Source organism: Bos grunniens, chromosome 13, assembly GCF_055505025.1.
Source record: "Bos grunniens cultivar Pamir isolate PY7600 chromosome 13, Bosgru_T2T1.0, whole genome shotgun sequence".
Lineage (NCBI taxonomy): Eukaryota > Metazoa > Chordata > Mammalia > Artiodactyla > Bovidae > Bos > Bos grunniens.
Genome location: NC_141177.1, coordinates 44,245,138 through 44,269,257, shown reverse-complemented (window position 1 = coordinate 44,269,257; position 24,120 = coordinate 44,245,138). Strand labels below are relative to the sequence as shown.

Below are 24,120 nucleotides of genomic sequence, written 5' to 3'. Positions count from 1 at the left end.
CCGGCTCCACTGCTGGGCACCCAAGCCTGGCAGGCGGCCGTGGTCCTCGGTTTCTCACGTCTGTAAGATGGAGACATTACGTAGCCCTGCGTGAGTCAGCCGGGGCTGTCTTGACAGAGCGTCACTCACTAGGGGGCTTAGACAACAGAAATTTATCTGCTTACACTTCTGGAAACCAGAAGTCTGAGATGCAGGTGTTGGCAGGATTTGTCTACTCTGAGGTCTCTCTTCTTGTCTGGTGGCCGTTTTCCTCCTGTGTCTTCACGTGGTCCTCCTCCCTCTGTATAATTTGGGTCCAGATGATACCACTTCCAGGTAGCTCAGACAGTAAAGTATCTGCCTACAATGCAGGAGCCTCAAGAGTTCGATCCCTGGGTTGGGTTGGAAAGATCCCCTGGAGAACGAAATGGCAACCCACTCCAGTATCCTTGCCTGGAGAATCACATGGACAGAGGAACCTGGTGGGCTAAAGTTCATAGGGTTGAAAAGAGTTGGGCACAACTAAGCGACTTTCACTTCCTCTTCTTTAAGACTCTAGTCAATGTGGCTTAGAGCCCACCCTAGGAACCTCTTTTTAACTGAATCACCTCTTTAAAGGCCCCAGGTCCTGAGGTCCTGGGAGTTAGGGCTACAAAAAATATGAATCTGAGAGGGACATAAGCCTCTAGCATCCACCCTGTGCAGGAATGAAATGAACTAAAGCCTGTAGAGAAAAGTCACTCGTTTGGTGCCTGGCACATGTAAATATTCAATAAAAGGCCGCTGCCGCTGCTCTTCTTTTTTGAGGAAGTTAGCCAATACTCCCTCCTACCCCTTTCTATATCTGCCATGAAATAGTTCATATGTTTAGAAGGGGAACAAATGCTCCGTGTGCTTTCCATTTCCTTTGGATTTCCCCAGTCAGCAGTTATCTTTTACGCTTCTGGCCAGGCCTAAGTGCTGAGACGTTGCCAGTCGAAAGCGATGCCTGTTGAGTTGTTTTCTCCACATGGGTGGAATTTATATGCTGCACAAGGAGGCTGCTTATCTCTTTGAAACGCTCATTATCAAGCATGCCTGACTCACCTTCTTCAGCGCAGCAGTGCTGACTGGCTTTGGTTGTCATAGACCACTGTTTTTTAATTTAACATTTATTTATTTATTTTAGTTTATTATTTATTTGGTCTTAGTTGTGGCAAATGGGATCTTCGTTGCAGCATGCAGGATCTAGTTCCCTGCTGCTGCTGCTGCTAAGTTGCTTCAGTCGTGTCCGACTCTGTGCGACCCCATAGACGGCAGCCCACCAGGCTCCCTGGTCCCTGGGATTCTCCAGGCAAGAACACCGGAGTGGGTTGCCATTTCTTTCTCCATTGCATGAAAGTGAAAAGTGAAAGTGAAGTAGCTTAGTCGTGTCCGACTCTTAGCGACCCCATGGACTGCAGCCTACCAGGCTCCTCCGTCCATGGGATTTTCCAGGCAAGAGTCCTGGAGTGGGGTGCCATTGCCTTACCCGATAGTTACCTGACCAGGGGTCAAATCCAGGCCCCCTGCATTGGGAGCACTGAGTCTCAGTCACTGGACCACCAGGGAAGTCTCTATAGACCACTTTTGCTTTGGTTGGCTTGTGCCCTGTGACTCCTGGGATCTAGAGTCGTGTCGTTTGTAGGAAAAGGGAGAAAGTGAGTCTTGCTTTGACAGATCCCAGCTGCCGGGCTGCACCAGAATGCTGCTGCGGATACCCTTGTCCCTCTAAGGAGGAAACGAAGGGCTTTTCAGTGTGGATGCAGATAATACAGGCCCAGCCCTCAATCAGCTTCCATGTCAGCTCTTTTAGAATGCCAGAAGTGATGACCCCATCAGCCCTCCCAGATCCTCATCTGGATCAAAAGACATGCCAAAGTGGTCAGAGCAGCTTTGGTCATCAGACCTCAAAACATCCCAAACACCCCTCAGCAGATAAACGGATAAACAAAGGGAATAATGATCAGCGATAAAAAGGAACAAAGTCTTGACACACACGACACAGATGAGGCTGTTTGTAGGTTAGGCCCGTAGCCCCAGCTGGGAACCCAGCTGACAGCCAACGTCAGCCACCAGCCACACCACTGAACAAACCTTCCGAGGATTCCAGCCCTCACCTTTGAGTCTCTCTAGCTAAAAGTGAGACCCAGAAATTGCACACTTCTTGTTTTATACTGATGTGACTCTCAAAGCAAATTTTTATTATAAATCTAAAAGAGATGTTAAAACAGAACTACTTTATAAGCAGAGTGGTGGATGGCAACACTGCTAGTGTGTGGGCTCTGAAATGGTCATAAGGAATACGTAAAGTCTGTTGTTATTTCTCAAAATCTCTTACATACTGGCTGGATTTCCTTCTGTATTGTAGGGGACAGGGGATGGTTGGTAGTTCCTCATTTCTGATTATCTGGACATACCTCAGATTAACACGGAGAAGGCGATGGCACCCCACTCCAGTACTCTTGCCTGGAAAATCCCATGGACGGAGGAGCCTGGTAGGCTGCAGTCCATGGAGTCTCGAAGAGTCAGACATGACTGAGCAACTTCCCTTTCACTTTTCACTTTCATGCATTGGAGAAGGAAATGGCAACCCACTCCGGTGTTCTTGCCTGGAGAATCCCAGGGACAGGGGAGCCTAGTGGGCTGCCGTCTATGGGGTCACACAGAGTCAGACACGACTGAAGCGACTTAACTTAGCAGCAGACTAACAGGTGGTTGCAGGCTGGGCCAGTGGTCTTAACCCCTGCCAGATGTTAGGAATCACCTGGGAAGCTTTGAGAAATCCCAATGGCCCAGCCAGAGCCTGAATCCACTAACTCAGCATCTCTGGGGGTGGAACCTAGGCATCAGTGTTTCCTAAAGCTTCCAAGATATTCCAATGTACAGCTCTGATTCGAAAGGTCTGGGGTGCAAAAAAAAGGGGGGACTTTCCTGGTGGTCCAGTGGTTAGGGTCCCCATTGCTAGGACCCGGGTTCTATCCCTGGTTGAGAAACTAACATCCCCCAAGCTGTGTAGTGCAAAAACAGAAAAAGATAAGTCTGACATGGGCTTGGGGATCCATTGTCAGATTCAGGTCACTCTTATGATCAGCTAAGTTGAGTAACCTTGGCAAAGGGGTGACCATGTGGGCTCTTGAATTCAGACCTGGTCAAAATATGGCTCAGTCACTTTCAAACTGTGAACCTTGGGCAGGTTATGTAGCCTCAGTTGACTCATCTGTAAAATGGGATAAGTAAATGATTAGAAAGGAAAAGGCAAGTGAAGTACGGTGTGCAGTATCTGGCTCATAAGAACCAATTTTTAAATGTTGGCTATTCAGGAAGGGGCTGCATCTCAGGCCATGACCTCCCGGGAAACACTTATTCTTGGGTCCCTGAAGGCCCCAGATGTTCAGAGGGGCGTTTTCTTTCCTGAGGGTGAGACAGGGTGCTCCAGGTAAAGCCATTCTGTTCCTGATGCCTCCATGCACAATGTTCCTTTCACCCCAAAATCTTAGCGTCTCCGAGGTTTTTATGTGGATCCTTAACACACTGCTGAGGGACTGATGCAGGTAAAAATGATCATTCCAGGTGGAGAGTTGAACGTTGGAGGAGCACAGGCCTCTGTTCCCGTACCACACGTGGAGGATGAGGCTGGGAGACTGCGCTCAGGCCTGCAGGCCAGGGGGTGGGCAGAGAAGGAGATGGAGAGGGGGTACAGGTGGAGGGGTGAGACCCTCACAGCCTTCCCTCCCCACGTCTCAACTTTCTTCGAACTAGATAAGCACCACATCCTTACTGTTGTACCTTCCACCCTGCACTTAGATTCCATACCTGAGCCTCTAAACCACTAAGGCACTAAGTACTCCCCCTTTACATGGTCATCCGCAAAGTGAAATTAACACAGATACTTAGATAACCTCTCCCCTCGATTTTGGATAGAAGCTGCCAGCTCTTTGGGGAAGGGGCTTTGTTGGCTGGCAGGTGTGACTGGCTGCCACAGCCTCTGCTTCACTGCTAAATGCAAATCAAGGCTGGGTATATTTTGGTGTTACCGTATTTTAATCCTCAAGATCTTTAATGCAGGGGAAACGATCTGCCAAACATCCATTAAAGAACGTTTCTTGGGTTCAGTCTGCCTTGGCTGCAGGATTGATTCGTGGGCGTCACCTGTTCTCTCTACCATGAGTCACAGAAGTTACTTAAAATACATTGCCTGACAGATCGACTGGGGCCGCATGAGCCACACAGGCTAGCAGCCAGTATTTGTTAGTAAGAAAATGTCACTGCACACCCCCGAGATCAGAATGTGACCTTGCTTCCACACCTAGAGGGGCAAGTGCTTCCTTTCCAACCTGGTGCTCCCACGGGGGGCGGCCACCCTCCTTCCCTTTGGAGATGTCCCAAGTCAGGTTAGTTCCTGAGATGATGCAAGTCCCATTCCATGTCAAGCAGGGGGTAGATATCTTCGCTTTGAAGTACACTGTACACATTTCCTCTCCTCTGTAACTTGGTGATGCAGAGAAACGTGGCTCCTTCCAGGTGTGAAACAGACCCTTCCAAGTCCATACCCAAGCCTGTGGACTGGAAAGGAGCCGGTCCTCCTGTTTTTCCATCCTCTTTGGCTTCAGCATTCTAATTTGCAGAGAGATCAGAGGGAAGTGGGACATCTTCCCCACTGTGCTTCCACTACTGGTTTCTGACAGCATGGAAAGCATCATGTAATGGAAACACTAATGGCTAATAATGCAATTGTGTGCTGTAGCCAGGTTCTTACTTCCAGAAGCTTCAACTCAAATACATGGTCTTGAAGTGAAGTGAAAGTCGCTCAGTCACGACTGACTCTTGGCAACCCCATGCACTATACAGTTCATGGAATTCTCCAGGCCCGAATACTGGAGTGAGTAGCTTCCCCCTCTTCATGGAATCTTCCCAACCCAGGGATCAAACCCAGGTCTCCCACGTTGCAGGTGGATTCTTTACCAGCTGAACTACCAGGGAAGCCCATACGTGATCTTAACTATCTTATTTCTGAACTCACATGATATGTATTAACTTCGTTTTCCATCAACACTTCTGGAGAAGGCAATGGCAACCCACTCCAGTACTCTTGCCTGGAAGATCCCATGGGCAGAGGAGTCTGGTAGGCTGCCGTCTATGAGGTCGCACAGAGTCGGACACGACTGAAGTGACTTAGCAGCAGCAGCAGCCATCAACCCTTCAAATGCAGAGAAGCCCCACTGCACTTTCGAGACCCCAGTCCCATGAGGATGTGTTACAGATCAAGAGAGTAAAATGATCATTCAAGCCCAGACATTGTCCTTTTGGGCATCATAATTGATAAAATGAGGAAATACTTGCCTCTGATGTGTACCTGGCTCCTAACCCAAATGATATAAATTTAAAAATAAATAAATTCACTGTGCTTTAGAATTCTTTATACTGTCTTTTCAATAGATCAAGTAGGAAAACTTAGAAGGGAGCGGGAATTTTCTGGCCTGGTTCTACACTGTACAAAAGGGTGGTTTCCCAGCATCTTTTCTAAAAATTATGCTGTTTATTTATTTTTGGCTGTGCTGGGTCGTCACTGCTGCAAGGGCTTTCTCTTAGCTGTGGTGCGCAGGCTTCTCACTGCAGTGGTTTCTGTGGACCTATTTATTCTTTTTCAGAATTTTCTTTTCCCTTGTAGGTTGTTACAAAATATTGACCTTAGTCCCCTGTGCTACACAGTGGGTCCTTGTTGGTTATCTATTTTATATATTTTAATGTATCTGTTACTCCAAAAATCCTAATTTATCCCTCCCTCCCTTTCCCCTTTGGTTACCCTAAATCTGTTTTTCATGTCTGTGGATCTGGGTCTGCCTAGTAAGTGTTGCATTTTTAGATTCCACATATAAGCATTACCATGTGATACTTCACTCCTAGGTGTATATCTAGAGAAAACTATAATCTAAAAAGGCGCGTGCTCCCCTATGTTCACTGCAACACTATTTGCAACAGCCAGGACGTGGACGCAACCTAAGTGTCAACTGGCAGATGAATGGATAAGAAAGGTATGATGTGTATAGACAATGGGTTGTATTTTCGAGCTTACAAAATGTGTGTGTGTGAATGCTTACTCAGATTATTGGATCATTGTGTAAATCCATGGTTAGGGTTAAAGCAGACACTGCAGGTGTCCCCTCCCATGACCCCTCATCCTCACCTTTTGAGTTCCCACTGGCCTGACTTCCCCGTGCCAGGGCCTGCATTCCTCTATCTGTGGGCTCTTCTTGGCCAGGGAATCAACATTCTGGTTGCAGCCCTCAAGCAGTGACTGGTGGAAGTAGGTGGATAAATACCCCAGCTCACTCTCCCCTTGGAGAAGATAGGGAAGAGGCATGTTCTCCAGGGTCCCTCAGAGCACCCCAGCAGATCACGCCCCACCAGGATAGCACCCGCCCCCAGGATAGTGCCCCACCAGGATTTCGCCCCACCAGGATTTCGCCCCAGTCACCTGCTGCTGTGTCTTTATCATTTCATTACCTGCCTCACTTTCCCCAACAGTGTTTCGTAGAATCACTTCCCAAATAAAGTATATGCACTCACATCTTGCCCTGGGCTCTGATTCTGGGTGAATCCAAGAAAACACAGCTGATGACTTGAAATTACCCTAAATGCCCTTCTTTTATAGGTAAACTCATATAGTCCCTAGTGCTGGAGTGACGATGTCTGGCAGTGACCACAGGCCCCACGCCTGTTCCCAGGAGCACAAGCTCGCACAGTCCTTCCTTAAGGTGGCTCCGTCTCCCCGAGAATTCTGATGTATGCGAGAACACTCTGAACTACCAAGGTTTGAAGGCCTAGCAGGCCGCATTTACATCCACCATGAGAGCTCCTGCTAAATGTTCTAAACGACTGGGAAGGTGCTTCTGCATCCTGGGCACTTCGGACCCTTAGAGCGTCCCTGATGGTTGTTTGGTTCAGCCAGTGTGGAGCCATCAGGAGACTGCTGTGTGCCTGCATGGTCCCAGCATGGCCTCGTCATATATCTCCAAGAGCAGCTTCTTCACTTGTCATTTGTTTTCCTTACATGAAACTAGAACTCAGAGTGGGTTTCCTTAGGAAAAATGTAAAATTTAAAATATGAATTCACTTTCTGTTCCTGTTTGCAAAGAGTAGTAAGAGGACATTCATAGTATTTTGCAGTTTATTATTGTCTTTTTATGTGGCCTGACTCTGACTGTCCATTCTCAGTAGAAAATTTCCAGAAAGCAGGAGCCATTTGTATTTGGGCGACTTCTCCCAGGATTGAAGCATTTTGAACGGGTACTTGAATAATGAACAGACAGTGGTGTCCACCTGTCCCTCACCTGCTGTGGCCCCCAGCATCACTGAATGCCCTCAGACCATGTGAGGGACACCCTAGAACCCCAGCCTTCCTCCAAATCTCATGGCTGTCTTGCTTGAGATAAGAATTGGCTGTGGGATCTGTGTCAGCTCAAAAGCTTGGAACAAGACTCATGTTATGATTTTCAAATCCCTTTTCCATGAAATTTGTGTGAAATAACAACATTTCTCTGAAATGATAGCAGTTTTATGTTTATGTCATGTAACTTATGGTGTTCTGCCTGCTTAAACGGGTTTTTAAAAAGGCAAAGTGTTCATGAGTTGAGGGTATTCATTCTTTTTAAAATGTGTCCACGATGTCAAATCCCATTCTCCATCAAGGAAAAAATATTAAATTGTATTATACATGTCATCTATCCACATGTATGATGTACATGTATCACCATATATATCAATAGATATATATAGATTTGCAATACAAATCCATACACAGAAAATATATAGTCCTATCATAAACAATTAATTTTAACTCCCTAGCAGGAGTCAGAATTCCAAATGATCATTCAGCATTTGAATACAGGAGGAGATGTTTTCCTCTGTTTTAGAAGAGTGGGTTTTTTTTTTTCTTTTCGCCTCATATCACTCTGAAATTAAATGCAATTATAAGAAGGAAACTGAAGCTGCATATTCAATAGAAGAAGTGCAAAATGCACTCCAGAAATAGAAGAGAAATATCAAGATGCAATTCCAGCTGGGAGGGATTCCTAGAGCGAAAGGGGAAGAACAGAGCCTCTGGCTTTAATTTACAGAGGAGTCTGCCAGTGACGACCTCTTACAGTTCTCGCTGTCTGTATTATTGATTAATGAGGTCAAGGGCAGCGTCACTCACTGCTGACTTTCTCTGGGGACCTGTGTTCACTCTGCAGAGTGCTCCAGAAGATGCTGTCTGCCGGCAGATGCCAAAGAGCCTCCCATGTTGACGCAAGGGTGCTGACAGATCCCTCTGTGCCCATGGGTGCATTCGGGGCCTAAGTCAGATGGTTGCTGGCCTCCATCTAGAGATAAAAGCCCCCCCACCGAGAAGCAGAGAGAGTGGCTTGGATCCAAACATCAGTGTATCCATGTCTGTGGAAAAGCTAACACTTCCATCACCAAACAATGAGCTGTGTTGGTGTTAAAAAAAAAAAAAAAGAAGGAAAACAAAAACTACCTAAATGGAATAGTTTCCGAGTTTTCTCCTTCCCTCCTGGGATATGTCCAGAGCACGTCCATATCCCTGTCTGCAGTCTCTGTGGTCACTCCTTCTGCCTTGATTTCTTGCTTGGGCTCTCTTTAAAGCAGTGTATTTTTATATTGAGCTGTGAGTGTGTGAAAGTGTTTTAGTCGCTCGTTCGTGTCCAACTCTTTGCACCCCTATGGACTGTAAGCCCACCAGGCTCCTCTGTCCATGGAATTCTCCAGGCAAGAATACTGGAGTGGGTAGCCATTTCTTCCTCTAGGGGATATTCCTGACCATGGATTTAAGCCAGGTATCCCGCACTATGGGCAGATTCTTTACCATCTGAGCCACCTGGGAAGCTGTGATCACTGCTTTTTGGTCTCTCACCAAATGCCCCTGCCAAATGGCTTGAAGTCTTGGAGAAAAGAAGACCTCCATGGGGGATGTCACAGATGGGTGTCTGCTCTCACCCTGCCTCTGTTTACTCACAGTAGCATAGGGTGTGGGGTCAGGACCATGAGATCCAAGCTTTCAGGTTCAGATCCCAGCCCTCATCCCACTGCTAGTTGTACCGTTGTGTTCAAGACTTCAACTTGGCCATGCCCACACTGCCAGCCAGTGAGGGTGGCAGTGCCCACCTTACTGGTTGCTGTAGGACTGAATTAAATAAACCTTCTGGGTCCTCTTGTTTGCAGGAAGTGTCAGATAAGTCTTTTTATTGTGGTGAGGAGTGGTCACAGAAGAGGAAAGTAGGGGACACCAGGTCATGGTCACAGCTTTCACTATAGATGCTGCAGAATCAAGGATGCTTTAATACCCTCGAGAGTGTGGAGAATTATTCTCTGGTTCGACTCCTTTCTTGTCCTCCAGTTCATTGCTTCTATAGAAAAAAAAACTGGTCTTGCCAAAATAGACTCACAGACATAGAAAACAAACTTGCAGTTACCAAAAGGGAAAGGGGGTAGGGAGGGATAAATTAGGAATTTGAGATTAACATATACACACTGTTTGTATGAAACAGGTAACAAGGACCTACTGTGTAGCACAGGGAACTATATTCAATATCTTGTAATAACCTGTAATGAAAAAGAATCTGAAAAAGAATATATATATATATATATATATATATATATATATAAAACTGAGTCACTTTACTGTATACCTGAAACATTATAAATCAACTAAATTTCGTTTTTTTAATTTAATAAAAAAAATTTTTTAAATTGGTTTTGGTAATTGTAGGCTTTGAATCTAGAGCTGAAACATGGAGATGGTCTATACATTAAAAACTATTCTATTTATAAAGAGATACAGTAGATCAGTATCCAGGCAAGTCTGACATTTAGACCTAATGGGATGTGTATTTCTTAGAGCAGTAAATCTAAATGGATAACTTGCATTACACTTTCTCATTTTTATTTTAGTTTTTATTTTCATTAAAGTTATACACACAGAGCTTAAAGAGGCAACCAGTTCCAGGCGGCTTATTATGAAAGACAGCCACCCTCCTGTCCCACCAGGGCCGCCTGCCACCCTTCAGAGGCAACTGCTTTCCACTAGTTTAGTTGTTCCTGATACTCACTCCATGTCTCCAGATCAGATGCTTCTAGAACAGTGACTTGACCTTTCAGTTTCAAGTGTTCTCCAAGGCTTTCCAGTGTGGAGGAGGAGGTCTTTTTCAGCCCTCAGTTCAGTTCAGTTCAGTCGCTCAGTCATGTCCGACTCTTTGCGACCCCATGAATCACAGCACGCCAGGCCTCCCTGTCCATCACCAACTTCCGGAGTTCACTCAAACTCATGTCCATCGAGTCGGTGATGCCATCCAGCCATCTCATCCTCTGTCGTCCCCTTCTCCTCCTGCCCCCAATCCCTCCCAGCATCAGAGTCTTTTCCAATGAGTCAACTCTTCGCATGAGGTGGCCAAAGTATTGGAGTTTCAGCTTTAGCATCATTCCTTCCAAAGAACACCCAGGACTGATTTCCTTTAGGATGGACTGGTTGGATCTCCTTGCAGTCCAAGGGACTCTCAAGAGTCTTCTCCAACACCACAGTTCAAAAGCATTAATTCTTCAGCACTCAGCCCTGCTCACCCTAAATACCCAGCCTTCCATCCTCACCAAACACTTACACCATTAATTTACTTAGACAGCAGTCTACACTGCGTTTATTATGTCTGAGTTTATAGCTCAGCCAATACCAGCAATGATTCGTCTTCCTTTCCTGTACAACTCTGTGTTTTCCCTGTGGTGTATGGTTGTCTCTGTTGCTGTTGTTCACTTGCTTAGGCTGCAGTGCTCTGTCCCCAGCGCTCTCCAGTCTCCTTCCTGTGGGTCCAGAACCGTAAGATATCCCATTGATTTTGTCCTCCTGGCGCCATTTCTGCTGTGTCTTCTGACCAGCTGCAAAATTTCTTTTAGAATCTCCTCTTACCATCTCTCTAGAATCTTCTTTCACCATCATTCTGGAGATCTTTTCTTATTACAATAGATTTTTGTTGTTTGATGTAAGGATTTATTTTGCCAACATTCTATGTAACAAGTGTTTTACTCCCTGATTTTAGTGGAGCAATCTTCTAGTAGCTTTTTGGAAAAGGATACGTAGGAAGTAAATATTTTGAGATAATTGACTTTTATTTTTATTCTCCTCTCACACTTAATGAGCAATTTCGTCAGGTGTAGAATTCCAGGTTGAAATCATTTTCCTTTCTAATTTCAAAGTTACTCCTCCGTTGTCTTCTAGCTTTCAGCTCACTGGCTGAGAAATAAAATATTATTCTTTGTATATGATCCTGTTTTTCTCTCTCCAGTGACTTCTAGGACTCTTTTATGGTTCCAGTATTCAGAATATTCACAATGATATGCCTTGGTGTGCATCTTTTTGTCTGTTGTGTCAGAAAAATGGAAGTCCTTAACTTCTGAGCACTTTCCTTTAATTATTTATTCAATCATTTCCTCTCCTCTGTTTCTGAAACTTCTCTTCTGTAAATGCCAGGTCTCCTGCCTCAGATAAGGTGGGGGATGTATAGTCACTGGTCTATTTGAAGTGAGGGAAGAAATCTGCAGTTAAATTAAAAAAATTTTTTTTTATTTTATATGGAAGGATAGTTGATTAACACTGTTGTAATAGTATCAGGTGGGATTAAAGTCTTCAGCCGTCTTGCCGCCATCCTGTTTCAGGCCACCTTTACCAGCACTTCTAGAGCTTGGTCCACTGCCAGCTGAAAGACTTTGATTGTTCAGTTGTTCTGCGTTCCAGCTCAAAATTTTGTTGCTCTGATCAATTCTTCTAGTCTCTTTCTCTCCCAGGTTTATCTCTTGTTTAAAAAAAAAACAAAATCCCTTTGCTGTAACCCTGTTATAGTAGAACAAGAAGCAGCAGCGGTGCTGGGATGTTCAGTCCACCTATCTTTAACTAGAAATCCAAGTGATTTTAAAGAAAATTCAGAGTTAATACTTGCCACGTGTTTTAAGTCCATTTGCTTAATTATAATACATTTTGAAATATTCACCACCTGTTATGACCTGATGGAACGTGAACAATCTAGTCCAATTTGTCCTCTTCCTTAGATGGTGAGTGGCGGCCACAGGCTCAAAGAGTAAACAGTCCAGGGAGAGATGATAAAAGGCTGGAGAGGACACTCTGTTCTAAAGAGATTCTCGTGGTGCAAGTCCTTTTCTTGACAAGCCCTTCATCTGAAACTTGGATCTGCAAATACCAAACCAAGCAAGGCAGAATTAGCACAGAAAATACTCAGTGTCCCTGCAGTGGTGGAAGAGTGTGTTAACAGAAAGAGGCTGGCCTCGCTATTCATTCTTAGCTCTATTTAAGCCGTATCTTTCATGTTATTTGAATCCAGAATACCCTCTCTGGTTTGGCTTTGCCCTGATCTTTTCTTTACAGTTGGACCCAGTCATCCAGGAGGGAAGAGACACCAAAGGTGGCGTCCCTGGAATCCCTTTTCCAGCTGTCTTTGGTCCCTGTTCTTATCGTAGCTCAGAGTGGCACTTGCTGTGTCCTTTTCCGCTTATGAGGCAAGGGCAAAGGCAGCTAGATGAGTCCTGTGGCCATGGGGTGGCTGACGCTTTCCTAGGGAGGTGGGAGAGAGTGAGAATGACAGCCCAGGGGGCACCTCCGATCTGGGACTCTCCCAGGCTCCTTTTGCAGAGAGTCTGCAAAAATGGACCTACTTTGCAAAACAGAGGGAAAATACCAGGTTTCCCTCCATGAAAGACTCTGAAGGACTTACCCAGGGCAGAGTACTCTCCTCCAGAACAGGGTCCCCCGCCCACAATACCCTGCCCGTCCCCTCCCCTCCTGCGGCGCCAGGGGTCTCCTTCGCCTGCAGGAAGTCCACACACAAGAGGCCAAGGCTGCTTAGTCTCCAGCAAAGTGTCCTCTGGTCTCAGCAGAGCCACCACCTCTAAGACAGCATTTTCTCCACATCAATAGGCAAATCAATCTTTTAAAAATTCTGGTTAAGCCAGAGGTCAAGTGCCAACAAGGCCAGGCATATCACAGAGATGAGAGAAGAGGCTGGGGGCCTTCAGAAGGGTATGCCCAGCTCTGGGCAGAGTGCTGGCAGGAACAGCAAGTCAGTAGGCTCCTCCCCTCTCCTTGGCATCAGGGATACCGAGGCTGGCAGATTCCTGGGAGACTTCGACCTGGTTTTGCAGAACCTTCCTCAGATAGTCCATCTAACCCAGCTTTGCCTCTCCTTTGGGGGCCAGATCGGAGTAACAGCTGGGCAGCCCTCCCCCTTCCCCTGCTCCCTCCCTGTCTTCTCTCCTGGGCATCTCCCTGTAATGAAGTCCTGGCAGGTTCAAACCCATCTTGGCACCTGATTTTCAGGAGACCAGACTACTGTGCCCGAAGACCTTGAGTGAATTCCTTCGACTGGCAGATGGACTGGGCCTCGGGCAGAGAGAGAAGCACTGAGCTGTGTCTGGGTCGTCACCGGCTGCAACGCCAGAGCCGGGCTGTGTCCCTCGCACGGTCCGTGTTCTGTTTCTCACCTGCCGCCCCTTCCCCCCAGGTCGTGGCTCTCTCCTCCTGGTGCCTGCTGAGGGACTCCATTTACTACACGCTGTCCGTGGTTGCGCTCATCGTGGTAAGTGTGTGCCGGGCACCTCGCCTCTTCTCTCCTGATCACCCTTCTCAGCTCGGGGCAACTTGGGACTCCTCCAGGTGGAACAGGTGCATAGAGGCAGGTGCTCTGGTCACCCAGAACCCAGCCCGATGGTTCCGGTGCTCAGAACAGGAGGTGGCTCTGCTCACCTGGCTCCATGAGCGTCCCTGCTGCTTTCCTGGGATTCTCATGATCCTTTGCTCTCACCTTCCTCACGGGCTCCGCTGTAACTCACTGCAGTGTCCCCGGGTATAGACCTTCCTTCCTCATCCTGCCTGTCCCACACTCCCTGTGGCCATTACCACCTTCATGGGGACACCCCACACTGTGTCCCTAGTGGTGGGTGTCTCTACTGGACACCTTCATGTCCCAGGTCCAAGTGTCTCTACACGTAGAATGATTTCCCCAAGGCTGGACCTCCTCCTGTATTCCAGCCCCCCACTCCCATCCTAGCCATCTAGCCTGGGAAGGATATTAAACAGATCTTCCCCCAGTTCCCACCATATGCATTGCTTCATTGTCCTATGGATTTTCACTTTGTAAAGATCTCTGCAGTGTGCCCCCTGTAGCCCATCTTACTTGAGGCTCTTTTTTATCTCTGGCCCTAACTGACAGAGCTCATTGCAGAGTAACGTAACAAGTAGCATCACTGCCAGCCACCCCCTACCTACCACTTCCATCAGTCCTCGGAGCTATGCAAATGCTGTCTCTACAAAGGACACCTGCAAATGCCAGTCCTTTGTTTAAATGAGCAGTGGCTCCAGGTCTCCTGTGGGGACAAACCCAGGCTGAGCCATCCAGGAATAGAAGGGCGGCAAAGCAGAAAGAACGCTGACGAGGGTGGGAGCTCTGACTCCTGGTCCTTCTCTCACTCGCTCTCATGACCTTAGAGGAATCAGTCTCTTCAGGTCTTAGTTTTCACACCTACTGGACAGGAATAGATCCGCTCGAGGATTTACTTACCCGTTTACGAAGCATTTACCTGCATAGTATTTCATTGTAAATCTCTATGCAAATAAGGGCTTCCCTGGTGGCTCAGATGGTAAAAAAGCTGCCTGCAATGCAGGAGACCGGGGTTCAATCCTTGGGTTGGGAAGATCCCCTGGACAAGGGAATGGCAACCCATCCAGTGTTCTTGCCTGGAGAATTCCATGGACCGAGGAGACTGGTGGGCTACAGTCCGTGGGGTCACGGAGTTGGACACGACTAGTGACCAACACATACACACATGCAAATAAGTCAAAAGTGACATTTAATACAAGACTTTGCCCAAGGAATCAGGTGGGTACTTCAGTCAATAGCAAACCTACAGCAAAGATCTTGGGTTTACAGCCACAGCCCCCACACTCCAAGGGTGACAGAGGCTCAGGAGAGTGGAGAGCAGCCCCAAGGAGGAGCAGGGCTCAGACGCCCACACGGATGAACACTCACTCCGCTGTATAATTCCCAGTCAGCAGACTTGAGGACACCCATGAGCTCTGTGTTCTTGTACCTGTGGAAAAGGCTCAATCACCCCAGATCTAGAGGCCTCCGTTCACCCAGCCCAGACTGCTGAAACATGCTTTGCAGGAGCTCTGTCCTGCAATGTCCCACCTGGTATAGATCACATGCGCTCAGCTCTTCTGCTGTCAAGGTATTTTAGGATGATTTGTGAAAGTCATATTTTTCAAGAGATGTATTGTGGGGGGTGGTAATGAAAGTAGTTCTCTACTTTGTTGAATTCTAGAGAGATGCCCACCCATCCCCACTACAGACAAGGAAATGAGACAGAACAGCGAAGTCCAAGACCCACCCCCACCCCAGGAGCAAGGGCTCCGTGATGTCCGCGCCTGTCAGTAGACTCGCGGATATCAGCTTCACTCCATTTTCACATAGACGCCTCCTAGAACTGTGTGTGAAATAATCTGTCTTCTGTTAAGTGTATCTGGACGTGTTTGAGACAGAACAAATATATCGTTGCTAATGACTTGTGAAGAAGTGAGGCAATTTTGCTTCCTTGGGCTGCGGGTGATGCTCACGCGAGCATGGTCTTTGAGCAAAGCAGTCACCTACTGTGGATGAATCAGAGCTGAGCCAGCTGGGCATGGGGCGCCGGCGGCTCTGTGTTCCCTCCAATGGCGAAAGTCAACAGCAAGTGACTCTGTGCTGTGACCTAGAGACTGGACTGGGTATTTACTGAGCCAGCATCAAGCCTAGATTACTATGATCTTAAGAAAAATTACCTTTCTCCACTGTTAGGAAGTATGGAAAAGAGAACATCTGAATAATGGGGGTTTGGTCCTGGTTCTTTTGACTTTAATGGTGTCCCTCCAAATTCAGCAGCACTGACATGCCCTGCGTGCCTCCCAGAAACATGCAACCCAGAGGTTTTTAATCCGGAAGGGCCTGGGGTTGGACCCAGGAAACTTCAGTTCAACCAGGATCTTCCGTCATGATTCTGATGCCAGCAGGCCCCGCAGCACTTGCAGAAACTCAGTCTCAAAGACAGTCGGGTACTATTTCCTCAGACGCTCACCTGCTGCGGGGCAAGTGTGATCTCCAAGAGACTTGGAGAGCCGCAAAAGGGAGGCGGCGTGGCAGCTTGGTGGTCTGGATTTCTGACAGCTGTTTGTTGTTGGAGACCTTTTCACATGAGACTTTCAAACAGCATGAGGAGCAAAACAATCTAATACCTGAAGAGCAGTACTTAGCAAAGGAGGTTTCTCGGTGTCCCCAGACCCCTTCCATGCACCAGCCCCAGGCTTCTGCTCCACACGCTGTATCTTTCTGTCAAGGTTTCCTAGTCTCCTCCTTCTGTGTTTCCCCTAGTGTCATGGTAACATCGTCACTTTTGCAGGGGGGCGGGGGTGGTTCCTTGCATAACACAAAGCTTTTCCATTGGACCCTGCAATGGGCACTGAAAAGTCCTGTACTTAGAAGCTCTCTTCCTACCCAGAAAGAATTACCAACCAGCCAAATAATTAAGCTCTTTGGGTTTGTTCTTTTTACTCTCTCCCCTTTTTACGGTTCTGAAATGTTCAGAAGATGGGCCTCCGAGGTGCCACAACGAAGAGCTCATTCACCTGGAGGGCCAAGTCCCAATGAAGAGGGACCAGATGCTGCTTCTAAATACACTTGCTCAGGCAGAGCAGCCCTGAGGACGATCCGTAAGGGCTGGGGATCTGAAGCACTGGGAAAGTCAACTTCTCTGACAGACTTGGGGCCCTTGGGCCTGGGAGAGCTGATAGGGTGCTCCTACCTGGACTGCTTGACAGCTGGCCTGGAGGCTGATGCAGAGGCCGGGCCCAAAAGCACAAATGCAGCAGGGATGTTCTGAAGCCAGCAGAGCTTCACACAGTTAGCTTAGAGACAAGGGGCTCCGTTCGGTGTCTGGGAGGCACCTACCCTTTGCTCTCTGCTGTTTTCTAGTTTGTTTCTATGTTGCTGATGTTCAAGCCCGCCTCCTCTGAAGCATATAGTGTGAGCCACTCAGTGCCCTTCTCCTGCCTCGTCAGGTGCCCACTTTAGTCCTGGGGACACTCTACAGGGACGCATCGGCCCTGGAGAAGCCAGAAGTGGCCCAGGAGGCTCGCCCCATGACTTGGGTCTCTCTCTGCAAGAGAGATGTCACCGTTTAGGTCCTGAGAGAGTCCCAGATGCTGTCCCATGCCTGATGACACGCCCATCTGAAGGATAGTCCACAGGCCCTCACAGGCCCTCTGGCTGCCTCTCTCTCACACCAAGGACCCACCCCCAACTGACTGTGAGAGTTCTGGCCTCCTTGTCTGCTTTCTCCAAATTCCAGCAGGCCAGATAGTTTCCTTTATTGAAATGTTACTGTAATTTACATAATCATGTAATTTACATAAATGCAAATGATTCATTTCATCATCAATCTAACAGCTGCCCTAAAAGGAATGCTTTATTTTTACCCTTCATCTCTGCTTCAAGATCAGGGATTTTGAGCATCAGGAGAAGGGAAGCTTGGCTAGGGTGGGGGTAGCCAGGGACCCCATGAGACAGGCTCCAGATAACTTATCGGGGTTCCCAAATCCAGCCTGGGGGGTGCTTCCCTCCTGGAGAAGGGCCAAATGGGCCTTGGCAGTTGGGGGGCCCCAGGGGCAATCTAAGTGCTGGCACAGCAGAAAGAGCTTATCTGAGGTAACGCTCCCCCCCACTCAATGCAGCCCCCAACTCTGAAGGCGATTCCATGGGGACAAAGAGAGACAGGTGAGCTGACCCAACCACCAAAGACAGCCTGGAGGGCACTGTCCCATATGGTAGCCACCGGGCAGGTGAGCCTTTGGGGTCTTTTTTTTTCATTTTTATTTTATACTGGGGTGTAGTTGATTCACAACGTTGTGTCAGTTTCAGGTGGACAGCAAAGTGATTCAGTTATACATACACATGTATCTATTCTTTTTCAAATGCTTTTCCCATTGAGCCATTGAGCTTTGGAAAGCCAGCTAGCGAGACCATGGAACCGAACCTTATTTCATTAATTTCAGTGCATGCGGCCACGTGTGGCTAGCGCCTATCGTCTGGATAGCGTGGATGTGGAGAGCAAACCCTTCCATGGGAAGTGTACCCACCTCCTCACCCTTTTAACAAGCACAGACTCCATACTTCACAGGACTGAGTACAGCACTGGGCCTGACGATGAAGGTTCTCGAGCTACTGTGATAGGAGTCCCATTTTACAGATGGTAACACCGAGGCTCTAGAAATCCAAGGATTTCCCCGAGGTGAGGTAGCTGCCCCCCAACTCAGGTCTCCCAGAGCAAGAAAAGAAGATGCACAACTATATGAGCCCAGCAAAGAATTCAGGTTTTTCATCCAACAAAACCGGCCTCATGCAGTCTGATTTTACTGCACCTAACATGCATCTACCTCTACAGAAGCGCCCGAAACACCTCTTTACCCGGAGACTGAACATCAGCCTCCCTCTCCTGGGAGTCTTTCATTAAGATGACTCATCTTCCATAATCCAGAAGCCATCTCTCCCCCTTCTGTGAGAGGAGGGACACTGGGCACCCACAGGGATGGCTGTCCTCTGGGCCCTGGCCTCCGTGACCTGTCCCCACCGGGCCCCTTCCTCTCACTCCAGCCTGGAGACCCTGAGGTCCTCATGCCCACGGTTCCATTTCAGGGCCTGGCAAAGCGGGAATGACTGTGGCGGCCAGAAGATTCTCACAGGGAAGGATGTGGAGAACGTCCCATTTCCTCAAACAAACCAAAGGGCCCCCTGTTGCCCTAATCCCTGCCCAGGCTCTGCTCCAGCCCTGTCTTTACACCCGCTGTCCTTGCCACCCTCCCTTCCCCCCGCACCGTCAGGTCAGCCCGCTGGAGATCCTCATGTGGGAACTCCTGTTTACCCTTCAAGTGGAAACCATATCCATGCCTCACGGCTGTTTTCCAGTGTTTCCCATCTGACTCCTCTTAGAGGGAATCGCCACGGCCTCAGCTAAGCCACCCACCCACACCCACGGCCCCAGAGCCTGGGAAGGCAGGCCTCCAAGACGGCACATCTCCTGAGGGCACCTGTAGCCGAGGAAGGAGAATCTGCAGGGAGCAGTTTCCCTTCCCAGCGGGGAGGATGTTCAAGGTTTCAGGCTCTTCAAAGAGAATGATGGTGTTGATTTTCTCCTTTTACTTTCACTGCTTAAAATTCTGATGGTGCCAGTGATTATGATTCTAGCTACAAGGTCTCAGCTTCAGCAAGGCAGCCACCCAGCCGTGGTTACCGCCTACAACCAGCCAACCCGAGGCCACCGAACAGTGCGGGGCCAGCCCAGCCTCTCTCTCTGGCTCACTGGCCTGTAACCCCTGGCAGTCCATTCCCTGGTGTCCCATCTCGAGTATCTGGGATGCTCTGTCATCCAGGGAGTCGCATGTCTGATGGAAGCCTGTCTCTGGGAAGAATTCTAGACCACATGCCAACACTGAAAAGCTGGTTTCCATGGTAGCCCATCTATTTCCCAGAGGCCTGGAGGAAAAGTGTTTTTTTCATATTCACTCCTGTGAATTCCCGTTTAGCTGGTCCCTGGAACACCTGGAAAGCCTAAGGTGAAGCCTGAGGTCGATCTGGAGGAACCACGTGTGGGTCAAAGGGCAGGACCAGCTGTGCAGCAAATCTGGGGCGACATGTGTTACAGGGGATATCGCGGGCCTGGTTTCAGCCAACCAGCAGAGAACAGAAAGCTACTTCCCCAAGTAGTTGCTGTTCAGTCGCTAAGTCATGTCGGATTCTATGTGATCCCATGGACTGCAGCACAGCAGCCTGTCTTTCACTATCTCCTGGAGCTTGCTCAGATTCATGTCCATTGAGTCAGTGTTGCTGTCTAACCATCTCATCTCTACTCCCTTCTCCTTTGGCTTTCAATCTTCTCCAACATCAGGGTCTTTTCCAATGAGTTGGCTCTTCACATCAGGTGAACTAAGTATTGGAGCTTCAACTTCAGCCTCAGTCCTTCCAATGAATATTCAGTTGATTTCCTTTAGAATTGACTGGTTTGATCTCCATGCAGTCCAAGGGACTCTCAAGAGTCTTCCTCAGCACCACAATTTGAAAGCTTCAGTTCTTCAGCGCTCAGCCTCCCTTACTGTCCAACTCTCACATCCCTACGTGATTACTAGCAAAACTATAGCTTTGACCATACGGACCTTTGTCAGCAAAGTGATGCCTCTGCTTTTCAATACGCTGTCTAGGTTGGTCACAGCTTTTCTTCCAAGGAGTAAGTCTTTAAATACCATGGCTGCAAGTCACCGTTGGCAGTGATTTTGGAGCCCAGGAAAATAAATTGTCACTGCTTCCTGAAGGCTCCGCTGCAACATCCAGGAAAAAAAGGGCAGGTCAGCTCGAGGTCAGCTCCATCCGCACCCTAGTAGGGCCAGTGATCGCATGTGAGTGTAAATACGGGACCCGCCCGTCAGCATCCCAGAGCCCCAGAAAGGAGCTGCCTCCCGAACGTGACCCTGCCCCGTGACCGAGGTGGGCTGGTCACAGGCGCCCGCGGGAGGCTGTCTGTCCAGAGGCGTTTGCTCTCTGCCCAGAAGATGTCCTGGAGCCCAGAAGGGGAATGGTCCTCCTTCATCACATCCTCCCCTCTAGGGCCGCGGGGCCAGGCGCGGGGCTGGACCGTGAGCGCCACCTAGTGGGAGCCGGCTGGAACTGGGGGCGCGTTTCTCATTTCAGGAGAGGAGAGTGAATGCAGGTTTTCTTCTTCCCTGGTCTCCCCGCCTGCGGGGGTGGGGGAAGTCGTTTTGTCTTCTTTTACTCACAGAGGACATGAAAATACAGAGGGATATGCAACACTTGTCTTAGAAGAATTAAATGAAATAAAATCTCTAAGGAATAAGAAATCCACTCCATCCAGCCATCAGCAGCACCCAGTGAGAAACACTGTCCTTGGCATCGGAAGTTTTGAGACAGCCTGGCTCCATGCTCCCTCCGGATGCCCTGGAGATGTGCTGCCTGGAAGGACCTTTTCGGGGAACAGGGCAGATGTCCTGTGTGGGCGACCATCAGTCAACTCGCCTCCTCCAGGCGCCGCCAGACTCCGCAGGCAGGTCTTCCTCTCCACAAACAAGCCTCTTTCCATTCAGATGCTCTCCAAGTCCTGATTGCTAGCTCCTTATAGCCATTGTATTGTTCTTTTTGGAGGCCCCTGGTGTTTCCACCCAGTCGTTTTGAGGAAGGGAGATCAAACCCAGACCGTGTTCTCAAGTGGGCCACAGGGTGGCTTAGTCCTTGGGGCTCTTAGGGTCAGGGAGCAGCACCATTGCCTCTGTTGTCTGGAAATTTCTGCTTCTCTCTCCCTCCACACCATTTGCCTCCAATGGTGGGGCGCCCCACTATTTCTCTGACATTGTGTTCCCTGTAAATTCTGCTCTCACTTTGGAATCCTTTGCACAGTTAAGCCCATTCTGGGTTTTTTCACTGCTATGATCATTAAGATAATAGCTAAAAACATACAGAGCCCTGCCCCCATCTGTCATATGTCACGAAATAAGGCTTCCTTAGAGCTGCTTTCATATTGTGGAGTGTCAGCTGCCCTCCCCAGAGACACACATGAAATTGGTCATCTAATCAACTCTTCACCAGTATCTTGTGCTCTCTTAAGTAGCTACAAATTGATTGCTCTATCCTGTTGCCCAAGACTGATATTGAATTAACTTCAATTAATAGAAAACATTTTCCAACTTCAGTCATTGGTTCCGTTCCATGATTCCTTGGATTTTTTTTAAAGCTAATGATTACATAAAAGTGACTGGAATGGATTCTGTACCATCCAACCTGGGTCATAGGGCAGTTTCCTTGACTTCTTTTTTCCCATCCTGGTTTGACATCTTCATCCGAACGCCAGCCTGTTGGATGCAATAACCACAGATGACAGAAGGACAAAACCTGATGGAATCAATGTCTTTTTCGGTGTCTTGTTGGGAACAGTGAGTTACCAAGAAAGGTGGACACTTTCTCCTCATCCTTCTCTCTACGCCTTCGGGGTGACTGGAGGGAGGTCCTCTCGTGAGCCTTTGAGCTGCACCTGCTGGGCTTTGAGGTTGTCTGTGTCTCTCACAACTGGTGGTGGTTATCATCGCCAGCGACTGCGTGATGCCAGTTGTTAGCCAAGTTAACCATCTCAGTGCCATGATCACCCTCTATACTGGATGCTTCTGCCTCGGAGACTCCAGTGGGCCCCGGCCCGACGGAAAGTCACTCAGAGATGCTTGAGCCCAAATCAGTCATGTCCTGAGTGTAGGCAAAGAAAGAGCTTCCTGCTGGAATGAAATGGAGGGTACTCATTTGGTTTCAACACCATGCCATCTGGGCAAATAGGGTGCCATGGAAGGAACAGAAAATTAGAGCCAGGGCTGGGTTTTAGGACCAACTCTCCAGCTAAGTGAGCAATCTCAGTGAAACAATGCATGTTCTCCATAGCCCCATTCCCTGTGTAAATCAATGAGCCAAGATCATACCACTTTTCCCCCCAAAATAAGAAGCGATTTTAGATGCTATTACTATATGGATCAGGGCTTAAATAAATTCAGTCCTGTTGTGTATTTCTTTTGCATCCTAACTGATGAAGGAGGTTTTCTGTGTGGCCTTGTGTGTTCTCCACTGCATGTGACCCTGATAAGCTCCCTTCACATACGGCAGGCCCGTGGCCCAGGGCGTGGGCAGCTAACAGCGTCCAGCCAGGATCTTCACAGTCGTTACTGCATGAATTTTTATTCTCTCTCTACACATGGTGCAGAGAAGGCAATAGCACCCACTCCAGTACTCTTGGCTGGAAAATCCCATGGACAGAGGGGCCTGGTGGGATGCACTCCATGGGGTCACTAGGAGTCAGACACGACTGAGCAACTTCACTTTCACTTTTCACTTTCATGCATTGAGAAGGAAATGGCAACCCACTCCAGTGTTCTTGCCTGGAGAATCCCAGGGACGGGTGAGCCTGGTGGGCAGCCATCTATGGGGTCACACAGAGTCGGACATGACTGAAGTGATTTAGCAGCAGCACCTACACATGGTGTTGATTTTCCACTTCCAGTTGTGATGCAAAATTTTCTTTGAAAATAAGTTCTTTTGAGGAAATGAAAGAGTAGGTTGACTGATTGGAAAATACTGAGTCCCTAGACACCCACTGCTACTGCTACTGCTGCTAAGTCGCTTCAGTTGTGTCCGACTCTGTGCAACCCCATAGACGGCAGCCCACCAGGCTCCCCTGTCCCTGGGATTCTCCAGGCAAGAACACTGGAGTGGGTCGCCATTTCCTCCTCCAATGCATTAAAGTGAAAAGTGAAAGTGAAGTCACTCAGTCGTGTCCGACTTGTAGCGACCCCATGGACTGCAGCCCACCAGGCTCCTCCGTCCATGGGATTTTCCAGGCAAGAGTACTGGAGTGGGGTGCCATTGCCTTCTCCGCTAGACACCCAAGTGCTTACATAGGAGCTTGAAGGTGCTGTACAAGGCACAGAGACATGCAAACAGCTTCCAGGTGGCCCACAAATGGCTACTGTTTGGACACCCCCACCAAGCTCTGCGTTGCCTTCCAGATCCAAAATTCTACAAATAACAAGCTTGGGCTTCCCTCTTACTCCACCCTCGGACAGAAAATGGGCTGATGCTCTGTTCTCCGAACCAGGCCCACCCCAGTCTGCCAGCAGACCTCCCTCCACTGACACTGACCAGAGACTCAACCAGCACAGAAGGGAGTGCCCACAGATGCTTCAGACTCCAAACCAGCCCCAGCCCTGGTTCCCACCAACCAGCCACGAGGGCAAATAAAGTGCAGTGATAAGGCATGTGTGTGCATGTATGTGTGTGTCTAATCTTCTCGTTTTTTATCTTCTTTTTCACAGTTCATTTATGATGAACAAGTTTCCTGGTAAGTACCTGTCTTCCCCTTCCAAGTTCCCCTTGCTGTGTTTCAGAGATAGTACCTTAAAAACCAGAATCAGAGTTTAGGAAAGAAAGGGAAATGTCA

General features: G+C 48.4%; 1 protein-coding gene across 2 annotated transcripts in view; it reads left to right on the top strand.

The window, feature by feature from the left end:
* SLC24A3 (solute carrier family 24 member 3) overlaps positions 1 to 24,120 on the top strand; it is a 429,713-nt gene that overhangs the window by 370,744 nt on the left and 34,849 nt on the right. For both annotated transcript variants that reach the window (XM_086333740.1, XM_086333741.1), the window contains exons 7-8: positions 13,560 to 13,634; positions 23,996 to 24,021. In XM_086333740.1, the coding sequence (XP_086189866.1) occupies positions 13,560 to 13,634; positions 23,996 to 24,021 (101 nt within the window). The remainder of the gene's footprint in view (positions 1 to 13,559; positions 13,635 to 23,995; positions 24,022 to 24,120) is intronic.